The 21308-nt window shown below is 34.3% G+C and overlaps 1 protein-coding gene across 1 annotated transcript; it reads right to left on the bottom strand.

The window, feature by feature from the left end:
- Positions 1-13798: 13798 nt before the first annotated feature.
- On the bottom strand, positions 13799-21304 carry LOC110446278 (growth arrest-specific protein 8-like). Its single transcript, XM_021491340.1, has 10 exons — positions 21208-21304; positions 19399-19512; positions 18370-18567; positions 17883-18089; positions 17436-17696; positions 16455-16622; positions 15899-15985; positions 15234-15443; positions 14944-15009; positions 13799-14600 (listed from the first exon to the last, which is right to left on the bottom strand). Exons 1-10 carry the CDS (start codon positions 21208-21210, stop codon positions 14451-14453), a joined length of 1464 nt encoding a protein of 487 aa, XP_021347015.1. The 5' UTR covers positions 21211-21304; the 3' UTR covers positions 13799-14450.
- Positions 21305-21308: the final 4 nt, after the last annotated feature.

Raw genomic sequence — 21308 nt, 5'->3', positions numbered from 1 at the left:
CCTCATCCAATTCAGTCTCTTTCCTCAATCTTTACTTACAACATGATCAACAGTGACGGCTTTCTACTAACCTGTATGCTACGCGGGGCGATTGTGACTTTTCAATTTTGAAATTTTCCTTTTCTTGATAGCAACATCACTCCTTGATCGGTACTCTATAGCTTGCTCCGAATATTATGCCTTCCGTGATAGATGTCGCCTGCTGACGGACAAACTGAGAACACATGGTTTTCAATGATGAAGGATGATGAAGTCTATGGACAAGATCTCAAGCCTCTTTGTGTGATATGCAAGTCGATGTCTTATCAGAGTCCATTTTTGTTTTGTTATCACTAGCCGAGTTCAGGATGTAAGGAAGTGGCATTACTTGGTTTGACTTCGATTTACATGGCGGTTGTCGACGATGAAGCAGAAGACTCTTAACCTTCCTGAAGACCTGGTCTTTTCTCCTTGTACTTTTTCAAGAGTCCCTCGTGTTATTTTTTCTTATGTTTTAGTTTTCGCAATTTTTGTGTACGAATTATGGTTTTGTTGACACTTCGGTATTTTCTTGTTGTTCTTTTTGTATAACATTGTTATTATGACAATGTAGTTTGTATGACGTTGTTATATTGTAGTATATATGTTGTTATACATGTATATGCATTTTGTATTGGTATAATAACATCATAAGGAACGTGACAATGGCATTAAAGATCGTGTATTACGAACCATGCATTTACTCAAAAGAACTGCAGCCATCAAGGTTAGACTGGAATTAACTTCCTCGGAGAAACATGTCCATTGGTTGACAGATGATAATATTGTGTCAATGCCAACTACAAATCTTAAGTAGCACATTGTTATCATACGACAAGTTCACAAAGGTAGCCCCCTCTTTATCGTCAGCGTGACACTTATACACTGCCGGGTATTGTTAAATAAATGAGTGACCTACTTGAAACGACCTAAATCTAGTCAACGTTTTTGTTTCGAATACAACTTGAATAAATGTAAGCGTTTGATAGCACAAAACTGTCACAGCTAGGGCACTTGATACGTTCTTTACTAGTTACATATGATGTAGAAAACTGAAATGTGTTATATGTATACACATATATTATAACCCGTGATAACTCTCCATCGTAACCCGGCATTATATATATGTACACATTTATTATAACCCGCGAGAACTCTCCATCGTTAACCATCATTTTATATATGTACACATCTATCATAACCCGCGATAACTCTCAATCGAAAACCATCATTATGTATATGAACACATCTTTTATAACCCGTGATAACTCTTCATCGTAAACCATCATTATTTATATGTACACATCTATTACAACCCGCGATAACTCACCATCGTTAACCATCATTATATATATGCACACATCTATTATAACCCGTGCTAAATCTCCATCGTAAACCATCACTATACATATGTACACATCTATTAACCCGTGATAAATCTCCCTTGTAAACCATCATTATCTATATGTACACATCTATTACAACCCGCGATAACTCACCATCGTTAACCATCATTATATATATGTAAACATCTATTATAACCCGAGATAACTCTCCATCGTAAATCATCATTATATATATGTACACATCTATTATAACCCGCGATAACACTACATCGTTAACCATCATTATATATATGTACACATCTATTATAACCCGTGATAAATCTCCATCGTAAACCATCATTATACATATGTACACATCTATTATAACCCGTGATAAATCTCCATTGTAAACCATCATTATATATATGTACACATCTATTATAACCCGTGATAAATCTCCATCGTAAACCATCATTATATATATGTACACATCTATTATGACCCGCGATAACTCTTCATCGCAAACCATCATTATATATATGTACACATCTATTAAGACCCGCGATAACTCTTCATCGCAAACCATCATTATATATATGTACACATCTATTAAGACCCGCGATAACTCTTCATCGCAAACCATCATTATATATATGTACACATCTATTATAACCCGCGATAACCCTCCATCGTAAACCATCATTATATATATGTACACATCTATTATAACCTGCGATAACTCTCCATCGTAAAACAACATTATATATATGTACACATCTATTACAACCCGCGATAACTTTACATCTTAACCCGTCATTATATATATGTACACATCTATTATAACCCGAGATAACTCTCCATCGTAAACCATCAGTATACATATGTACACATCTATTATAACCTGCGATAACTCTCCATTGTAAAACAACATTATATATATGGACACATCTATTACAACCCGCGATACCTTTACATCTTAACCCGTCATTATATATATGTACACATCTATTATAACCCGCGATAACTCTCCATTGAAAGCCATCATTATATATATGTAAACATTTATTATAACCCGCGATAACTCTCCATCGTAAACCATCATTATGTATATGTACACATCTATTATAACCCGAGATAACTCTCCATCGTTAACCATCATTATATATATGTACACATCTATTATAACCCGCGATAAATCTACATCTTAACCCGTTATTATATATATGTACACATCTATTATTACCCGCGATAAATCTCCATTGAAAACCATCATTATATATATGTACACATCTGTTATAACCCGCGATAACTCTCCATCGTAACCCGTCATTATATATATGTACACATCTATGTTAACCCGCGATAACTCTCCATCGTAAACCATCAGTATACATATGTACACATCTATTATTACCCGCGAGAACTCTCCATCGTAACCAGTCATTATATACATGTACACATCTATTATAACCCGCGATAAATCTACATCTTAACCCGTTATTATATATATGTACACATCTGTTATAACCCGCGATAACTCTCCATCGTAACCCGTCATTATATATATGTACACATCTATGTTAACCCGCGATAACTCTCCATCGTAAACCAATAACACTACATCGTTAACCATCATTATATATATGTACACATCTATTACAACCCGCGATAACTCTCCATTGTAAGCCATTATTATATATATGTACACATCTATTATTACCCGCGATAAATCTCCATTGAAAACCATCATTATATATATGTACACATCTGTTATAACCCGCGATAACTCTCCATCGTAAACCAATAACACTACATCGTTAACCATCATTATATATATGTACACATCTATTATATCCCGCGATAACTCTCCATTGTAAGCCATCATTATATATATGTACACATCTATTACAACCCGCGATAACTCTCCATTGTAAGCCATCATTATATATATGTACACATCTATTACAACCCGCGATAACTCTACATCTTAACCCGTTATTATATATATGTACACATCTATTATTACCCGCGATAAATCTCCATCGAAAACCATCATTATATATATGTACACATCTATTATACCCCGCGATAACTCTCCATCGTAACCCGTCATTATATATATGTACACATCTATTATAACCGGCGATAACACTCTCCATCGTAAACCATCATTATATATATGTACACATCTATTATTACCCGCGATAAATCTCCATCGTAAACCATCATTATATACATGTACACATCTATTACAACCCGCGATAACTCTCCATTGTAAGCCATCATTATATATATGGACACATCTATTATTACCTGCGATAACTCTCCATCGAAAACCATCATTATATATATGAACACATCTATTAATACCCGCGATAACTCTCCTTCGTTAACCATCATTTTATATATTAACACATCTATTATTACCTGCGATAACTCTCCATCGTAAACCATAATTATATATATGTACACACCTATTACAACCCGCGATATCTCTCCATTGTAAGCCATCATTATATATATATTATATATATGTACACAGCTATTATAACCCGTGATAAATCTCCATCGTAGACCATCATTATATATATGAACACATCTATTAATACCCGCGATAACTCTCCATCGTGAACCATCATTTTATATAGGTACACATCTATTATTACCCGCGATAAATCTCCATCGTAAACCATCATTATGTATATGTACACATCTATTACAACCCGCTATAACTCTCCATTGTAACCCATCATTATATACATGTCCACATCTATTACAACCCGCTATAACTCTCCATTGTAACCCATCATTATATATATGTCCACATCTATTATTACCCACGATAACTCTCCATCGTTAACTATCATTATATATATGTAAACATTTATTATAACCCGCGATATCTCTACATCGTAAACCATCATTATGGATATGTACACATCTATTAAAGCCCGCGATAAATCTCCACCGTAAACCATCATTATATACATTTACACATCTATTACAACCCGCTATAACTCTCCATTGTAAGCCATATATGTACACATCTACTATTACCCGCGATAAATCTCCACCGTAAACCATCATTATACATATGTACACATCTATTACAACCCGCTATAACTCTCCATTGTAATCCATCATTATATATATGGACACATCTATTATTACCCGCGATAACTCTCCGTCGTTAACCATCATTTTATATTTGTACACATCTATTATTACCCACGATAACTCTCCATCGTTAACAATCATTTTATATATGTAAACATCTATTATAACCCGTGATAAATCTCCATCGTAGACCATCATTATATATATGAACACATCTATTATTACCCGCCATAACTCTCCATCGTTAACAATCATTTTATATATGTAAACATCTTTTATAACCTGCGATAACTCTCCATCGTGAACCATCATTTTATATATCAACACATCTATTATTACCCACGATAACTCTCCATCGTAAACCATAATTATATATATGTACACGTCTATTATAACCCGTGATAACACCTTCCATCGTAAACTATCATTATATATATGTACTCCATCGTAAACCATCATTTTATATAGGTACACATCTATTATTAGCCGCGATAAATCTCCATCGAAAACCATCATTATAAATATGTTCACTTCTATTATTACCTGCGATAACTCTCCATCGTTAACAATCATTTTATATATGTACGCATCTATTATTACCCGCGATAAATCTCCATCGTACACCATCATTATATACATGTACACATCTATTATTAGCCGCGATAAATCTCCATCGTAGACCATCATTATATATATGAACACATCTATTATAACCAGCGATAACTCTCCATCGAAAACCATCATTATATATGTGTACACATCTATTATAATCCGCGATAACTCTCCATAGTAAACCATCATTATATACATGTCCACATCTATTACAACCCGCTATAACTCTCCATTGTAACCCATCATTATATATATGGACACATCTATTATTACCTGCGATAACTCTCCATCGTTACCCGTCATTATATATATGTGCACATCTATTAAAACCCGCGATAAACCTCCATCGTAAACCATCAATATGTATATGTACACATCTATAATAACCCGCGATAACTCATCATTATATATATGTGTACATATATATAATCATGGGTTATAATAGATGTTTACATATATAAAATGATTGTTAACGATGGAGAGTTGTCTCGGGTTATAATAGATGTTTACATATATATAATGATCGTTTACGATGGAGAGTTATCGCTGGTTATAATAGATGTGTACATGATATATAATGATGGTTTTCGATTGTGAGTTATCGCGGGTTATATTAGATGTGTACATATATCATATATAAAATGATGGTTCACGATGGAGAGTTATCGTGGGTTATAATAGATGTTTACATATATATAATGACTGGTAACGATGGAGAGTTATCGTGGGTTATAATAGATGTTTACATATATATAATGATCGTTTACGATGGAGAGTTATCACGGGTTATAATAGCTGTGTACATATATATAATGACGGGTTAAGATGTAGAGTTATGGCGGGATGTAATAGATGTGTACATGTATATAATGATGGATGTGTACATATATATAATTATGGTTAACGATGGAGAGTTATGGCGGGTAATAATAGATGCGTACATATATATAATGATAGTTAACGATGGAGAGTTGTCTCGGGTTATAATAGATGTTTACATATATATAATGATAGTTTACGATGGAGAGTTATCACGGGTTATAATAGACGTGTACATATATATAATAATGGTTAACGATGGAGAGTTGTCTCGGGTTATAATAGATGTGTACATGATATATAATGATGGTTTTCGATGGAGATTTATCGCGGGGAATAATAGATGTGTACATATGTACATATATATATGTACATATCTATTATAACCCGCGATATCTCTACATCGTAAACCATCATTTTGTATATGTACACCTCTATTATAACCCGCGATATCTCTACATCGTAAACCATCATTATATACATGTACACATCTATTATAACCCGCGATAACTCTCCATCGTTAACCATCATTTTATATATGTACACATCTATTATTACCCGCGATAACTCTCCATCGTTACCCGTCATTATATATATGTACACATCTATTAAAACCCGCGATAAATCTCCATCGTAAACCATCATTATATATATGTACGCATCTATTATAACCCGCGATAACACTCTCCATCGTAAACTATCATTATATATATGTACACATCTATTATAACCCGCGATAACTCTCCATCGTAAACCATCATTATACATATGTACACATCTATTATTACCCGCGAGAACTCTCCATCGTAACCAGTCATTATATATATGTACACATCTATTATAACCCGCGATAAATCTCCATCGTAAACCATCATTATATATATGTACCCATCTATTATAACCCGCGATAACACTCTCCATCGTAAACCATCATTATATATATGTACACATCTATTATAACCCGCGATAACTCTACATCGTAACCCGTCATTATATATATGTAAACATCTATTATAACCCGCGATAACTCTCCATCGTAACCCGTCATTATATATATGTACACATCTATTATAACCCGCTTATATATATGTACACATCTATTATAACCCGTGATAAGGATTTATAAATCATTGACAAAATATATATGTACAAATCTATTATAACCCATGATTAATCTCCATTGCAACCTGACATTTTATGTACAAATCTATTATAACCCGCGATTAATCTCCATTGCAACCCGTCATTATATGTAAACATCTATTATAACCCATGATTAATCTCCATTGCAACCCGTCATTATATGTACACAGCTATTATAACCCATGATTAATCTCCATTGCAACCCGTCATTATATGTAAACATCTATTATAACCCATGATTAATCTCCATCGCAACCCGTCATTATATGTAAGCATCTATTATAACCCGCGATTAATCTCCATTGCAACCTGTCATTATATGTAAACGTCTATTATAACCCGTGACTAATCTTCATCGCAACCCGTAATTATATGTAGACATCTATTATAACCTGTGATTAATCGCCATCCGAACCCGTCATTATAAGTAAACATCTATTATAACACATAATTTATCATTACATATCAAAGAATTTCTTGTTGTATTTCTGGTACAGTCTTGCAAGCGATGCTCCATACACAAATTAAATATCCTATGCTACCAGTGCACTATTCGCATATAATAGATAGTTGTCAAGTATATAAAACTTACCGCCATTTGCAAAAAGGGAAATTAAGTGAATAGGATAATTAATTTATCAAACAGAATTATATTTATTTTGCATTCATGAACATGTAATGGTCAGTAAATGGACCCACAACAACTATTTTTATTGTTATCACAAAGCATCACTTTTCATTTAGAACAGTCAACATACTTACGGGCAACGACTGTATACATAAACAAAGTCTGGAAACATCACCATCTCATTTTCCATTTCAGATCCGGTTGGCATTGAGCCATGTTATACCTTATAGGTACACTGGGGAACAGACACGTTCATTGTTTATAAACTGGACAAGGCCGCCAGTAAAACGTGGTGTGATCATGACCTATTTTAGGGTAATTCCAAATCACCCGATTTCCTTTTGCGGCAGTTGGTAAAACCCATGACGATTGGGAATAAATGCACGCAACAATGGGTACATATAGTATACGTTAAGAAAAAAACTGGGAATTGAGACGTAAACAAGCCTTACTCTGTATCAAGCCAACATTTAACATCTAAAAAAAAAGACTACAAAAAATAAAGGAATTTTTAAATGATATCAAGATATCTTTAAATTTCAAAAGATATAAAAGATGAAATTTTAAACGAATCAGATATTTTGCATCAATTTAAGATTTTTGATTGATATCTTTAAATATCTTATATTTCCTTATGCCGACAGAGAAAATATAATGTAAATAGTAGTGAAAAAAATGACAATACGAAATTTTAATTATAGGCCTATGAACGGAAGCATGAATAAGCACAGTTATTCATAAATTTAGTTCTCAAAAAGGCTTTTAACGTTACATAATATGATTCAAGATTGGGAAAACCTAAACCACACACCTTTATAAACTAGGTTGAGTCCACTATTTAACAAGGAAAAAGAGCAATTTGATATAGTTTATTGATAGAAAACACGTTTCAGCTTCTGGTCAGGCAATTTTATTTCAGGAAGTGAAAACGCCTTTCGGATAAAATCCCTGGTTATAGATATAACCAGGTAACTTAAACAATCTACGTTAATAAATATAAAACTTTATAATTAGGTAACGTTGACAATTCAATGTTTGTATAAACATTTCAACCTACCTGGCCATTCTATTCCGTTTATAACTGTCTGCATTTTCGAGAAATATACCATTCAATCAATAATCCTACACTTCATACCCCGTATTGTAGACAGCTGGATTAGATGGATTGTTGAGACCAGGATGTACCGAGGTAGTCATCATACCATTGTATATCTTTGTTCATTCCTCAAAGGTGACGTTAACGTAGTCCGGGGCCCGTATTCATGAAACCGTTCTCATGCTCAAGCATGGATTTAGTGCTCAAACCAGTTTTCTTGAAACTCACTGAAATCATATCAAACAATCATAAAGTCAATTGTAAACATTAAAAACAATACTCGGCTTCTAAGTCTCTTCAATTTCCCCCCCCCCCCCCCCCCAAATCATTGACAAAATAATATTTTAAAAATAAGTTACAGCCAGCAGAAGAAATTGGGCTTGAGCACAAAATCCATGCCTGAGCATGAGAACGGTTTCATGAATACGGGCCCTGGTCATCGACTGTAAAGTCCGAGTACAATGTAACGTTCGAAGACCTGATGGAAACTCTAGAGAAAATTGGGCGTCCACCATGTTCGAACAGTACTGTAATGGTTCATCCTATGCATTACGAAATTTACAAGACGATATTCTTCTGTTCCTGATGACATTTGGAAACTCTGTCGGAGACTTCATGAATTTATTGAAGATATGGAATAGATCTGACTCTTAAGGCCTGTTCGTATGTATCGAAAGTTCATGAAAGTCGAATCAACATAAGCAATATCCTACATCAAAGGTGTATCGGAGCTAACATAGCACCGTACTTCAGATACACAAATACCCTTTTCACTTCTTGCAGTTAGTCTACACCTATAATAATACAGATGGACATGTATTAACTGGCGATTTAAGTATTATCCATAAGGTTTTTCATGAAGGGTCCAAAGTATCAAGAGACTCCTACTATCAACTGGAAAGTAAATTTCAAAATAATGATGAATTTAGTAGAGACTACGCCAGACAATAAGCAAAACGAACCATGCTGAAGTTGGTCACTTTCAGATAGGGTCAAATCTATCAGGTCTGTCATTCCAAAAAAAGGAAGTAGCTGCTTGAAACCAAAATGAAGACTGTATTACTTGACCGTGGTGCCAAAACAACACTCAGCGACCTGCATGATGTGGCAGCAGACAAAGAATAAAGTAATTCAACTTGGTCTGAAAACTGTATCAGGTGGCTTGCTTGCACAAAGAATTATGCTTGCTTTATAACCAAGGATACCCCTACCCATACGTTTTCTAAATACTAAATATATACTAGCTAATCACGCTTCTGTATAACAATCTTTCCGAACACCCACCAATGATCGCCACCATTCTGAGTACCAGTTAATCAGGGTTAAAGTCGTGTTGTGACACTTTATACTAGAGAAGTGGAACGTGGATTTTGAAGAATTAAAAAGATCTTTTGATCAATCTTGAACATCGCGGTCATATCAAGAAATGTGGTTCTTCTATAAACACTTTTGGCTGTTCTAATCTTTACACTTCCATACCTAATAGCATAGACGCATTCTTTCTCTTATTATGATTTTCCTTTCGAATGGCAAAATAATAGGACAAAATTATGACAATGATGCATTTCTTGGTTGACGAATATCTTTGTTCCATTCGGGTTTTGCTTTCATATGATGCTGCACTTATTGATGAGTCTATCAGGATTTCAGAACATAAAAAAAACAAGTCCTTCAGTTTTTCATTAAGATATATCGATGATACAAGATACAAAATACAAGAAACTTTATTTAACGTCGCATGTATATCAAACAGAGAAACATTAGCGCTGTAATGCTATTTTTGCGACAAACATGATAAAAAGCAAACAGAAAACAACAAATCAAGCTTTACACTATCACAGTAAGCTAGCACATAATCAGCGAGTAAAACATACAATAACATAGCAGCATTTAATTGGATATCACAGGCACTAAATTTAAAGTACTATACTAAAAATGATGTAAAGAGATATTAGTGAAACACCTGCATATCACACAGGTGTTGCTATATATTGGAGGGCTAAAACACTTCAAGAGTAATGAACATACATGCTAATATGGCAAAAGAATAAAAATTGACATAATATACACTAATATAGTGTAAATTAAAATAGGACGACAAGGACTAGTAAGTAAAAGATATTTAGCTATAATGATGATTAGAAGACAGGGCTAGAAACTATGCTGCCAGTTATTGGTATATAAAAGCGCTATGCAAAGCAGAAGTTAAGCTAAATTGGTAAGTAAATAAATAATAGATAAATAAAGCAGGTAACTAGTAATAAAGACTAAAACACTGAAAAACCCCATTAAAACTCTAGACACAGGTACAGATACGACATGATGTGCTGTCTTTAAATGACAAGAGATGTACAACAAGCGGGAGGATTTCGACTTTCCGATCGTTAAGTTTTCGTGTTTTGATACACCACTACTTCACCAACCTTTGGTGTTTACATGTCGACGTTAACTCGGTATCCGAAGATGCAGGTTGATGAAGAATAAGACAAGTTTTATGATAACCATCATGATTAAATATGAAAATATGATATTTATTTTTGTGATATGAAGGTCGACTTTTCTGATTATGCTTGTGGTTTTGTTATCACGACCCCAATTCGGACGTGACGTTAAAGTGGATTTGACCGAGATTTATGGCGAATGTTGTCGATGAATTAGAGGACGCTTACCCTTCCGGAACTTCTGGTCTTTTACTTCTTGTACTTTTTCAAGGAGATCCATGTAAGTGTTTTCCTTGTTTATACTTTTTTGCACTAGTTTTATAGATTTTTGATTTTTATAGAATGATGGTTTAGTTGACACGTCCTTAATTTATTCACTGTTAATGGTTACGGTGATTAACACGATATAATAGTATTGCCGTCTAGCAATTAACGTTTTAATCATAGTTTAATTAATTCTCCCTTTACAAAGCAATGCATAGAGAAACATATTAACAGTTCAATATATAAAGATACATACAGTGTTCATTATGTAACGAACCCACAAAATGCATATTAAGAGGGCCATGCACTTCATGACCGACCTAGTTCAATATATAAAGATAAACAAAGTGTTCATTATGTAACGAAGGCACAAAATGCATATTAAGAGGGCCATACACTTCATGACCGACCTAGATTGACTTGCATCCAAGTTCTATTTATTTTCCTTTTAGATATCAGCGCACAGAGAAACATACTTACAATTCTGTATATCCAGATACATAAATGCATAATCACTCCATCCTTAATATAACACACCATGACGACACGTGCACTTGTTGCTGGGGCGGGCAACTGGACATTTTCAGTAATAATTATAAAACACCGTATCAGGATAATTTTCCGAACTGTATAACGAGTAAGGATGAGAACGTATCATCAACTCCGACAGCTACATTGTATATACCATCACCAATTACGACGTTACAAGAAACCGTTCAATGACGTCGAGAATTTATGAAAAATACTGAACTGGTGGTGCCAAAATAGAATATCCACCAATAACCACCAATATCCACCAATAACCACCAAATGCCAATTGAACAGTTGTACATGTCTTGATGAAAAGATAAGTTGTACATGTGTATGATATAAAGAAAAATTAACTCGTTTCTCATTCTCAAAATTTATTCTTGATACCGGAAACCCCATTTTTATTTAGAAATATAGATTATCCTGTTTCGAGGACATGTTTGCCCATTTATACCGTATTTGTCCTGCATTAATCCCATGGACCAACTGTAACATATAATCACCGACTCAAATAGGGGGTGTACATATTACAGCACACTGAAATATTTTCTGTTGGTATTTTTATAGAATTATAGAACACATTGCTGAATAAATATATATTCGTATTATATGAAACTTGTAACTTTATTGTATTTACCTTAAAAAGTACAGCTTATTTCTGTATTGTCCTGTCCAGACTTTGTTGAAATGTGACATGTTTGTAAGTGTTACATTGCCCCTGTCCGTGACAGCTTTATAAACATGGACATAGGTTTAGCCCCCTATTGACAGCCTAAGTGTTTAAGGACGTGTCTTCATGTGTGCAATATATGGGTGTTTTGCTAGGGGCAGTGTGCTGGTGTATTTGTCTCCCTGCTGTAGCAATCGTCAGATTGATTTTGACACATAATGTTTGCCGATGTGACATTTAACACTTGCCGTGTGCTGTAATGCCACATTAGGAAATTCCAGGGCCTGTATTCATGAAACCGTTCTCATGCTCAAGTAATGATTTTGTGTTCAAACCAACATTCTTGTAAATCACTTAAATCATGTCAAACCAACAAAAAGTCAAACGTAAACATTATAAACAGTTTTCGGCTTTAAGTCTCCGCATTGGTTTTCCAAACCAGTGACAAAATAAGATTTTTGATTAATTTATAACGGAAACAAGAAATTTGGCTTGAGCACAAAATCCATTTTTGAGCATGGTGTGGTTGTATCTACCCAGCAAAACCCTCAAACTCATCAAAACATGCAGGTCCCCCAACCACAACAAGGTTACAATCCATGGTGTAGATCAAGACATTGGTGAACAAAAATCTGAATGAAAATGTATTTCATAATGATAGTATGGTGTAAAGATAGCTCATTTGATATTCAAGTTTACACCAGTTAGGTCAACATCAGTATAATTGCAGTCCAATTCTTGCCTAGACAGTAACTACTGAACACCTGAAGATGACATGTTTTTTAAGTATAAGTACAGATATTTTATGTTACTGCTAAATGGTGCCCCCAGTACCACTTATTACATTAATCTCTAGGTTGATAACTGTGTTGATATTCAGACATGCTTTCATACTTTCATTAGTTTACAAAGTCCCTCAAATAAACGACGTTTCAGACATATTTTTTTATTTAAATCTCAACATTTTTCAGCAGCCACTGTGTACCATTCAAGTAGAAGTCTAGAGCTAATAGAACTATTTTGAAAATGAATCAAATGACATCTATCTTCTGGGTTTCAGAATCTTTGTTATAATATCAGTACATATAGACAATAAATGCTGTCACAGGTTTGAAGAAACAAAAAACGATCAGGTTTGTTTTGTTTTGTTTTTAATTTTGTACAGTATACATTACATTACTTTTTTAGTTTACAATGTATAAGTACAATTTAGCTATCACAGATAAATGACATGTGAATGTACAAAAAGTATTCACAAAATAAAAGTCAATAATAAATAATGGTACTTTTATAAAGATCAAATTATTTCCATTAACACCTGTTTTTGGTCACAAGGATGTGTAGATTATTATTGGTGGAGTGTCCAGGCAGAGCAGTGCCGTTGAAGGTGAGTTCACAAACAGTCGGGGCACCATCCTAGCTGCTCCTTAGGGCTTGTATGAATAAGTTCATTGTTATTTGAGTACACATCTTAAAGGTTTGTTCCCCCCAGTATTCTGCTTCACTCATAAACTTCTATCTATATACATCGATTCCTAAGTGTTTGTCTCTGGCTTTTTCAACCCTAAGTGATACATACCAAGTAGCTGTCATTGTAAAACCGATGTCTATGTATGGACACTTTTGCACGAAATAAATATTTTAGTGACTCTTGAGAGCAAATTATAAAATCATTTATTTCTGACTTTTTTTATAGATAATAATGTAATTTAAAAGTCTGCATGATTTCCATTGGACGGAGTGACACAAAAAGTTCTAGGAATGTTCGGAGGGCTGTTAGTATAGACTATGATGGGGCAGACACCAGTCCAGCGGGTCCCTGTCCTAATGCCTGGCCTCCTACAGTGCTCTCCAGTGGTTTGAAGCCTAGTTCCTCCGTGGGTATACCAAACTGCATAAGTTTTGCCTCATATGTTCTCAGCAGATCATTGTGAGCCTTGAGAAAAAGGAAAGGAAGACAATAATTCATAAGTGAGCCTATTATTAGTATTTCCTTTCTAGGCAGTGCTAAAGCCCAAGGGAAACAACTCAAAAACCTACACCACAAAACAAGTCCAATATCTTCTTTTACAATTAGTTTGCTAAAATTGAAACAAACTGTTTATTTTTTGGGAGGTTTAGCATCCTTGCAACAACTAAGATCATTATGAAAATTAATTGCAAAAATCATTAAATACATTGTATATGACTTATTACAGAACCCAGCAATCTAAAATAACATAGCGAGAATCGTGAAGATGCTCTATGATGCATACTGTTAACCAGGAAGCTGTACCTACCTTACACACTCTTGCCAACTCGTACTGTAGATCTTTGATAGCACTGTTCTTGGAGTCAAGCACATCCTGTAATGTTAAAATGACACATATATATCAAGTGGATAGAGGATGAAAATTAAATCAGAGATTTCAATTGTTTTACTACAAAAGAAGTAATGAAATGTTATAATTATTTTATTGTTATGTATCTGTGATGGAACAATGATAATAAAAAATATAAAATATTTTAAGAAAGTGATAATACAAAATTTACACATTTTGCATAAACATTCTGTGGGTGCAATAGCTACCTCGAGTTTGCGTGTGACAACAGTGAGTGCGGTGGGGTCAAGATTGGAGGCAGATAACACTTCATTCAGTTGGGCCTCCTTCTTCTCCAACGTGTCAGCCAGAGCACCCAGTTTCTTCTCCAACAACAGATTCTTAAAGTTACTCTTCTGTTGTACTTCATGGATGGCCTTCACAAACTTCTTGTACAGGTCGTCTCTCTCCCCTTGTGTCTGTTGGAGAACAAATGTAGCAGTTACATTAATGTTCAACATTCCATTATATAGAGTGACAGCTCAAACCACAAATGTCCAGCTGGCACCAAGAAACAGTCTTCCCTTTAAATCTTAAAATTTTAATCTATTTTACCTTATTTTTTGGTGCAATTTCAAATTTTGATTTATTGTAAATATGATTTCAGATAGTTTCTATTAACTGACAATTGAAAAATAACCTCAAGAATTAGGTCTAAGACTTCTTCATGACCAAAGGACCATTACCTCAGAATTCTGATTTGCAGAAATTGTTATAATGCGCATTGCTACCCATTTCTTATCATAGAATTATAGATGTAAAAACAAGCAGGATCGGGTACGCATATTATTCTGGACATTGGTCTATCCTCCATCATTTTGATATTTGATCACTGATATAATTTTGGAATTATTCAGGGACTTAGTCTCCTCACCTTTTCAAACCTCTGCTCGAGCACCTCATGTTCCCACTTCATGGCTCTGAAGTCATCCTCTGTCACTCTCAGTCTTGCCTTGGTCATCTATCGTAACAATATAGTATTGATTTTTTTACAGGAAACAATATCAATTCAAAATTCTTATATTACACTTTTTTAAAATTTTCTATTTTTAAAAGGAACACGCCTTGAGATAAAGTTATAGCCCAGGGTGACGGAGGAACAATATATGGACTATTGTAATGCATTCAGACTTGTAAAGTTACAATTCAATGAAAATATTGACAAATTATCATAACTTCAACCTGTTCAGGAAAATAAAGCAGGGATTACATACTACTGCCAAATGGAATTGTTTCTTCTGCATTTGAATACATTTTTCGCTCTCTCCACTGTCAGATAAGACAGTTCAGTATAACATGTTTCTCTGACAGTGTTCATTATATTTCTCTGACAGATGCTTGTCAGACACAACACAATTACAGATGTGTAACAAGTATGCCATGGTTCAGTTTTACTGTGTATCATAAAGATGTAGACCGACTGCACATACCCTGAGAGTCTCTTTGTCCTTCTCATAGTTGGCTAGTTGTTTCCTCAGATCATCAACCTCCCCGTTAGCTTTCTCCAACTGTTCCCGTAGCCGGGTGTTTTCTGGAATCACCTCTGCCATCCTCTTCTCCATTCTCTCTTCCTTCTTTTTCATCTCCTCTACTTGCTCCTGTTTATTGGTAATCAATCAAGGTATTGTAAGCAACACATATTGTATACATTATCAATGTATTTTCTAAATTATTTCAGAGAGAAAAAAATAGTTTTTATTATTTATTACAACTAGGGCTTTGACAGGTTGGAAGCTTAAGGGTCTTGCTGTGTGCTTGAACATCCTTATGATTGCCAGGCAGAAGCCACAGTTGTCCTGGATTTCTGAATTCATGTATATATAATAATACCCACGTTTGTTTTTGGACAAGTACCAATTACTCTTAAGTATAAACAAAACCATACCAACAGAACAGAAATAATAACCCAAAAGGTATTAACAAATCAGACAGTATTGTGGCCATTGTGGAGTTGGGGATCTTAATATAACCTCATTCACCATGTAGACTATCCATTAGTTCAAGAAAGTTCCACTAAGTATCATTTACAACCGAGTATGAATAAAGTTGTACCAACATAGCAAAAGATAATGTCGTAGATGGCTCAATCAGATCCAGGTATTAAAGAGTTCTATAATGTAGGACAGCCACCAAACACCATTTGCCAATAAAACATATAAACATTAATGGGTCGTAAATGAATGAATGAGTTATTCTTGACATACGTGCTCACTGACTGGGGAGAATCATTTTGGGGGAGGAAGGTTGGGATTGCAGAACCATGTCTAGAGGGAGAGACGGCACTGCAGGCCTGGTATATTATACAGTGTACATGTAGACATTACGTACAGGTACAACGTTTCATACATATATATATATAATTTGAGACAATTTCGTAAAAATTATAAATTGTAAAGATGACAGATTCATACCTTGAGTGTGTTGATGAGAGCTAGGTTGTTGAGTGTGATGTCATTGTAGTAGTTCTTGATATCACTGAAAGCCCTTTCATGCGTTCTCATAAGTTCATTAATTTGGCCATTCTTTCTCTCTTCAATCTCATGAATTTCAGTCTTCCTCCTAAGATCTAGCTCATCCCGCAGAGTTCTCATCTTCCTCTCATATTTGGCTTCAATTTCTCGAGATTGTCTTTCAAAGTCTGACCTCAATTGTGTTACCAGTTCATCATGTTTCTGTGGAGAAATGACTCACATATTGTACACTTACAGTGGACATAATCATCAACATCAATAGTGCAAAAATATTATTTATTTATTTTTATGCCCATATTTGTACTTTAACAAGAATAAAACAGAATAAATGAAAACACTTGGATAAGAAAAGATATCAAAATAGATTTCACGCAGTTAATTACAAACCTTCTTTAAATTTTTAATGTAGTCCTCGTGAGAAAGTTCCCGCTCCTTGAGTTCCACTTTGAGGCCTCGCTTGTCTTTCCGTAATTCGTTCTCACCAGACCTGTGATCATCCTGGGCTAATTTGATAGCACAAACACTTTCTGCCTTCAACTCAGATATGTTGTTTTGGTGCTCATACAATAAATGCTTTACTTTCTGTTTATAAACCTGTGAAAGTAAACAACAATATGTAAGGTTTATATCTTACTGCATATCAAACCCGACTGTCTTGAAGCATTTTTTGAGGGAGTCAGGAAAAAAGTTAAAGTCAATTGATCACCTATACAGGTTCTATGAAAAATGCCAATTGTGGTACATTGTATCTGGTTATTTTATTTTCAGTACCATTGAAAATTTACCTGGGTATATATATGTTAAATAATATACAGTACCTTAATGTATTTTTAAAAACATACTAAACATGTTTTAACAAGACTGAAAGACCTACCTTGATTTCTATTTGATGTCTTTCTTCGCCATCTTCCATTTCTCTGTCTTTATTACGTAATTCTGCTTTCTTTTCCTCCAATTGTCTTTTTGTAATTTCCCAGAAAGTGTTAACTTTGTCTCGCTCAAGCTGGAAGTAATTTCTTTCTTCACGTTCTCTGTCCAGTTCTTCACGGAGGCGTACAATGTGCTCCTCCAGCTGAATAACAAAACATACAAATGTTTGTATTTGCTGATCAACAGGTAAGTGGATATATTATTGAAATTTGTAAATATCAGGATACTGATAGTATTGGGCAAGAAAATTGCATTTCATTTCAATACATTGTGATCCTCTAAATATGTAGAAATAAATGAAATTTGTCTTTAAGTCTCGCAGATTTAAGTGTAAATTAGTACAGTGTAATGACTTCAGATTTTCTGTGAAAACCACCCAACTTTGAAACTCTTACAATTAACTTTCCTGCAGTACAAATCACTTTTCTCAAAGTCAAAATCTAGCTGTAGTAACAGATAGGATAGTCTAGGTATTTTTATCCATCAGACTCCCTGGAGCTTTCTCATTCATAAAACAAGTTTTGACTACTGACTACCAAATGCATCCATACAGCCTGAGGCACAGATACAGTATAATTTATTAACAAATCAAGGTTCTAAACTAACACAACATTGATAAAATATAGATATTGTTCTAAAAAAAATCATATAATTTTTTTTCCAGATGGTGAGCCAACTTTCTAAACAATTATCTGACGGGTAGGTTATACTGATGGAAACAATTTAAACCAAACCATTTTTACTTCTACAGGCTTCTTTCAGATTTTGTTTTTCTGCCAAAAAAAACAATCTTAAAATAGTGGAAATATTTGGTTTTGACAATTCCTGATTTTAATCTCACAATCAAGCAGATCTCCCTTATTTTCATTTTTAAATTAACTAACTTATTTTTGTTAGAAGGAGAAAAGAATTAATTCCAAGTACATATTCTTCAAAATCATGCACATTTCAACTTCTCAAATCACATTCTCACCTGTTCCTTAGACATTTCCTCTGTAGAAATTCCATCGATAACAGTTGGTGTTTTTGCCTTTCCAGACTTCTTTCCCTTCTTTCCTTTCTTCCCACTCTTCTTCTTTTTAGGAGGCTGGAAAAAAAGAGCATCTTTTTAGAATTACTTTGTTTCATTTCTTCAAATTCTGTGATGGTAATTAATGTGATCCTTTGTTTTTACATTTGGTGTTTTGTATTTTTTAAACTTTGGGATAGTTGGAACATTATAGCTCTCAATTCAGGAAATTGAACTTAAAGTTACCAGCATTATGAAATACAAGGAGGAGATTAAATAAGAATTAATGTATCAATTGTATGTACAGTATTATGGTTGGCATCAATGTCAGGCTAGGCTATTCTTTCATTTTTTTTTTTAGTTTTCAATGACCATCTGTATCTTTATAGGAAAGGACAACAACCCTCCACGTATGATGAGGAAAGCTTAAGAAACAACGAAGATAACAGAATTCGTTGAGAACTCTATACACATGTTTGGAAGATCTGGAAGTGAGATTTACCTATTTGTGGCTGTTTCATCACCACAAATTTCAAATAATTTGAGGACCAACTAAACATACATGTATTTTTATTTTAAATCAGTCTTACTAGTGACTTGGTATCCAGGACAATAATACATTACCAATGGACTACAATCACTCAGCAAACACTGATCTATCACTTGCGATATCACTATCCACAAGCTAAATGTAAGAATAATCATAGCTTGATCATCATATATGATGATCAAGGTAAATCATGTATATGTATGCCAATATTTCATGTTTAAATACACAGATCCTTAAGTATATACATTTATTGTATGTTCACAGATTTAAATTTTCACCAGCTGTTTGTGCTAGCTAGTGAATACAGTAAATCAACAAGCTAAATGTAAGAATAATCACAGCTTGTGTTTATGACATTTACTTTTATACTCTGGTTGGAAACAATGTTTCTCCAGTTCAGCAGACCACACACCACACAGAGTTTGACATTTGTTAATGGGAAAATGCCTTCGTTTGGCACCAAATATAAAAGGAAAGGACAAATGCAATGGAACAGACTAGGATTCGAACCCAGGACCTTCCAAACTTTATTTTCACACTCCAACCAAATGAGCTTCCTGGTTACCGGCGATTGATCTAGTTCAGGTCCGCTGCATCAATGCAAACAACTGAGGGCTATGAATCAGGGATCCCACAAAGACTAGATAAATTGAATCGAACTACGTCATCAACCAGAGGGGATATTAAGAAAAGTTATAAAACAATCGCATCTGGAACAGGGTCATTTCACTAAGGCAATGAATCGAGTTATAGCATCCATGTTATACCATAAGTCTATTGAAAGACGAGCCTAGTATCCGTGGGTCAACAGTGATCAAGTCAGATCCCCTGAAATAACCGTATTGACAGTAATGCTAATCCAACGATAACATGTAATGTATTCCTGTTAACTTTAATCACAAAATCATTTCATGTGAGTGTGTATTTTGTTCCATTTTTTGAACAAATCAACGACTGCCTGGAAAATTATAGACGATTGAAATATATAACTCTGAAATCACGATTAAGATATATATATATGATTATGTCTTCGAAGTTGCACACTCGTTTTTAATAGTTGTGTACGTCAGGAATTTTGTTATTGAAACACATTATCAGTGATCATTCAAAAACATTTCACTTTTTCTGCCAATTTATCGGCTTTATGATTTTCTAAACCAGCATATCAACACATAAATATCTATTCGTACTGTTTATAACATTTGAACAAAGATAAACCTTACCATGTCGATTGTTTTGAGGCAAAAACTATCAAAACGATTTCGTTCTTCCCCTTGTAAGCAAGATGGCTTTACTTTGTTGTCCAGGCAACAGAACCCGGATG

This window comes from Mizuhopecten yessoensis, unplaced genomic scaffold (genome assembly GCF_002113885.1).
Source record: "Mizuhopecten yessoensis strain PY_sf001 unplaced genomic scaffold, ASM211388v2 scaffold2671, whole genome shotgun sequence".
Classification (NCBI taxonomy): domain Eukaryota; kingdom Metazoa; phylum Mollusca; class Bivalvia; order Pectinida; family Pectinidae; genus Mizuhopecten; species Mizuhopecten yessoensis.
The sequence above is the reverse complement of the archived record's forward strand: the minus strand, read 5'-3'. Positions and strand labels throughout refer to the sequence as shown.